Here is a 4675-nt window from a genome sequence, read left to right as displayed (position 1 = left end):
GTTTGCTTTTTTAAAATCCCCTAGACGGGGTTAGGATGAAGAGGCGAAACAGGTCTAAACACGAGACTTTCTTTTTGATCGCTCACCACGGTCGCCTGTTTCCTCCCATAAATCAGTCCGCTCCTTACACACACCCGTAAGGTCAGATGAGCCATATCCTAGGCCGATGTGACCCCAGGGAAGCCTCGCGAACCAGGCTGGAAGGCAAAGTGTGCACCGCAGAAAGCTCTAGGCCACAGGAAGCTGAACTTCTACGGTCACGATTTCAGTTTCGCATATGTGTGCCTGTGGCCGCAAATCCGACATTGACACCACGAACTCTAAGTTCCACATTTTCCTCCGTAGCTAAATAAGCGCTCCTTGTATGGCTTCAAGCACAAAGAGAACTTTACTCTTTTTCAGTGCCCTCTATACTAACCTTAACGCACTGCCAGGAACCCCAGCCCACCAGACCGGAACCTGATTCCGCCCCTTCCGTGACGTTCCGGAAATGAGGGCCTTGTGCACAGGAAGTCCCGCCCACCATCCCCATCCCAGCCCTGCTCATGGCTTCCTACAATTTGCCTGCTTACTCCCATTTTTTTTGTCATTGTAAGGAGAAACTCCTCTTCCTGTATCCTTTCTTGTTCTCTGCCTGGAAAGTTTACGGCGCTGAAACCGTTTCCTAGGAAACAGGCAGATTTCTCCCGCACGGTGACGTACAATTTGAGCGCCGGTGCAGCAAGGTCCCCGCCCTTCCTTTTGCTTCCGGTTGTCACCCCCTGAGCGCGGCGGCGTCCCGGGAGAGGCACGTGTCATGCCCAATGGAGTTGGTGGCTGGTAGCTACGAGCAGGTCCTTTTTGGGTTCACTGTACACCCGGGCCCCAAGGCGAATGGCGACCACGAGGTGAGATAGGGCGAGCGGAGGGGTTACCGGAGAGGGGCGGGACGGCGTTTGGTGTCCACACGGCCGAGGCAAACATTCCGGCCCCTGCTACTCAGCCGACCGAGGGTTATTTGATGAACTGAGGGTTACTCATTCTCGGGCCTTAAGTAAAAAACACACATTGAAACACGAAATAGGCATTTTGCAAAATGCAACATAATATCTGCTTGTTACAGTTAACAGTTGTTATATCCATCGCCTAAAACATTTGTCGTCTTTGTGTTAGAAACATTCAAAATTCTCTTGACTGTCTAATTTGAAATGTACAACTAATTGTTGTCAACCACGTACCTTCTTAATACTATAAAACTTTGAAAGTCGTTCCTCCTGTCCAGCTGCACACCGGTACCCGTTAACCTTCCTCTGTCCATCTCCACAGCTTTTAGTGCCCACTATTCTGCTCTCTACCTTTGGGTGATCAGCTTTTTTGGTTTCCCCGTGGGCATTTTTTCTTTGCTCATTTATAGCATGAGAATAACTGTGTCTACCTCACAGAAGCTCGCTATGAAAATTACTGTTTATGTAGAACTTAGTAGTTTTACAATAAAGACAACATATTAAATAAGTAATGAAGTAGCTTTCTAGGAGATACAGTACCTCCAGTTGCTTCAGGAATGAAGTAGTTCTGGTCTAGAAGTCAAGAGATCAATTATTTTTATTATTGTGTTGGCAGTCGACTTTTTTATTCTCCCATCTAGTGAAGTACTTACAGTGTTCTATAATTTTTCTCCATGTTATGTGCCTCTCCTACAACATCCCTTATGTTACGGTCTGTACAGCAGGATCCATGCCTCTGGGGACTTTTACCCTCCTTGCCTACCAGTGTTAAATTCCCAGTAAATAATGAATGTATGTCACTTTCTTTGCCTAAGAGGGGTTGATGCTGATCAAAGCCCTAACATTTTGTAAAATACCAGACAGAAATTCAATGAAAGAGCAGGCTGTTTTTTCATTAGATCCTGACTACCCACATTGGCTGTCAACTTGTATCTGTAGTTCATTTTTCCATGCCCAGAAATGCCAGCTTCCTTCATGCCACAAGGACATTTTTGTGACTTTGTTTTTGACAAATAATAATTGTACATATTTCTGGAGTATGCTATGATATTTTAGTACTTGTATACATTATATGATTGTTAGGATAATTGATTCTCTGTGACTTATGTTGGTTAATAATGGAAACATCCACATTCTGTTTTTCTTTATAGGATTTGTCATACTAATCTCTATGTACCATCATATTAATTTGTTTTATGTCGCCCCCATTGAAGCTCCATTAGAATAGGGCTTTTTTGTTCACTGCTGCCTTACACATTTTAGTCATTGCTGAGACAAAATACCTGACACCTAATGTTAAAAGGGGAAAGATTTGTTTAGCTCACAGTTTATAGAAGTTTCGGTCCGTAATTGGCTGACTTCACTGCAGGGTGGCTTACCATAGGGGCATCACAGAGGAAAACCAGTTCATGACAAGCAGAAGACAGCAACAAGAAAGCAGGGGACAATCATAGCTCAATTCTATCTGTCTATCTTATCCAGGCTACTTAGGGTGGGTAGCACTAGTGCCCTTAATCCTAGTGCCCTTGCTCTTCATGTTGCATCATGAATCAATCCCAGCATCATACACTCTAGATCCAGCCACCTCTGAAAAAGCTCTGCCTATGACTGCATGAGACTTTGGGGGGACATCTAGATACAAGCCATTCACAACCGCTATATATCAGCTGCCTAAAGTAGTGCCAAGCACTGGTAGCCAGTCTTATTTGTTTTTTTGAGACAGGGTCTTGTGACCTTGCACTCATTATATGTTCCAGACTGACCTCAAACTGGAAGCAGTCCTCCTACTTCAGCCTTCTGAGCACTGGGATTACAAGTGTGCACCACTATGCCCAGCTCTGACAGTAATTTTTTCAATAAAAAAGTTCAAGTAAAAGTTTGCACAGTTGAATAAATGAGTGACGTGGAAGTCTCACGTACAAGTAAATATATTAGAGTTGGGTGATACTTTAGTGCCTAGTCCCATCTCCGTTACTGGGTTCTAGAATCGTGATACCTAGCATTGTGCTGTAATTTGTGTGTGTATGTGTATGTGTGTGTGTGTGTGTGTGTGTGTGTGTGTGCGCGCGCGCGTGCGCCAGGGAGTGAACTCAGGTCCTTACGGTTGTGGTTGTGAGGCAGGTGCTGGAACCACTGGGCTAAAACCCCGACCTTAGCATTGCTTTCCCACTTCCTTGCATTTATTATTCAATTTTCAGGTTCTTTGCTTTAATCTACATATCATTGCATAGTTTTATTTTCCATTTGTAGTTTTTATGAGTTGTAGAACTGTGTTGCTAGACAACTGTGACATGACAATCATATGTTGTATTCTTCAGCAGAAATGGACTTCAGTGGCCGATTTCACTCACCATGCCCACACTGCCTCCTTGTCAGCAGTAGCTGTGAACAGTCGTTTTGTAGTCACTGGGAGCAAAGATGAAACAATTCACATATATGACATGAAAAAGAAGGTAGAACATGGGGCTCTAGTACATCACAATGGTAAGGTAACATGGAGGTGTATTACTTTAGTATCTGGCTTCAGTTGGACATTTTATTACGTGTCTGTTATGTAGCATGTGTTTTGCTAGAAGATTTAGGCCACTCACAGTCCTGTTGGGAGATAAAAAGTGTCTTCTCTGTATTTTAGTGTCATTTGCCTCACAGCCTGGGTGCTGTTACCACCAAAGATCTTAGGTACAGAGGTCTAAAATACACAGAAGGCAGAAGTCCCTGGAGTTGAGGCAGTCACAGAGTAGTGATTCGCACCCATGGTTGGGTTTCCCGCACTGATGGTGAAGTTGCTTGCAGGAGTGAGGGGTGGAAATACTCTATGTAATTCCCCCCCCAGGTCTGAAAATTATATGCTGTTTTCATTGCATTTTCTAGGGGACAGAGGTGAGGGGCTTAAAATGAGTTCAAGAAGGAAGAGGAAAGGGAGAAGTCAGAGTAGTAGGATTAATCTGGCTGTGGTGGCACACACCTGTAATCCCAGCACTCTGGGAGCCTTAGGTGGGGTGTGTTTCTGCGAATGTCGTGGATTCAGTACCCATTACCGTCAAATACATAAATAAGGTATGTGCTTATTTTGGGAAAGTCAGCCAGGAAGATTGGTTTCCTGCAAAGAAAGATAAGATCCTTTTTCCTATCCTATCTTTTATATATTTGAAAGGTTCTATACCAAGTGTTGGTTTCTAGCACTAAATTGAGAGTGGTAAATGTTTGTCTCCTGTTACATGTTCCTTAGACACTTTAACAAGTGTCTTGCTCTTCAACAGAAACTGGGCTTTGAGTGATTTCAACATAGTTTTCCTTTTCCTCTCATTCTCTCTATCCCAGTTCATATAAGGAAGGCGTCCTTGTCTCTTAGGCTTACACAAAACAAGTTACACAGATACAGTGTGTTCCAACCCATTGTCATATTCAACAGTAAGAAAAGAACTGTTGTGTGAAAGCAACTGTCCGTTTTAATGAACGAACTGGCTGTTTTCCAGTAAAATTGCATTTGAGGAAATAGGTCACCAGTGTTTGGCCAGCAGGCAGTGGATCATAGACCCCTGAGCTATGGGGCAGGTGCGCTGAATAACAAAAACAGAAAGGAATAGGGATTTCACTGGTGTGTAAAAGTGTTAATACGTGGACTGCTTTGGGCTAGAGGAATGTATTTTTTCCTCACCTGACTCCTATCTGTTTTTTTTTTTTTTTTTTGT

At 43.6% G+C, this 4675-nt stretch overlaps 1 protein-coding gene across 2 annotated transcripts in view; it reads left to right on the top strand.

Annotated features, from left to right (window-relative positions):
• Positions 1–503: 503 nt before the first annotated feature.
• The window catches only part of Pak1ip1 (PAK1 interacting protein 1), a 16542-nt gene continuing 12370 nt past the window's right edge, over positions 504–4675 (top strand). The window contains exons 1-2 of one of the 2 annotated variants that reach the window (XM_010622839.3): positions 504–887; positions 3302–3467. In XM_010622839.3, the coding sequence (XP_010621141.1) occupies positions 804–887; positions 3302–3467 (250 nt within the window). In that variant the 5' untranslated portion in view covers positions 504–803. The remainder of the gene's footprint in view (positions 888–3301; positions 3468–4675) is intronic. The other variant, XR_002025299.2, reaches the window with a different exon arrangement.

This window comes from Fukomys damarensis, unplaced genomic scaffold (genome assembly GCF_012274545.1).
Source record: "Fukomys damarensis isolate Sample0158 unplaced genomic scaffold, DMR_v1.0_HiC HiC_scaffold_10, whole genome shotgun sequence".
Classification (NCBI taxonomy): domain Eukaryota; kingdom Metazoa; phylum Chordata; class Mammalia; order Rodentia; family Bathyergidae; genus Fukomys; species Fukomys damarensis.
The sequence above is the reverse complement of the archived record's forward strand: the minus strand, read 5'-3'. Positions and strand labels throughout refer to the sequence as shown.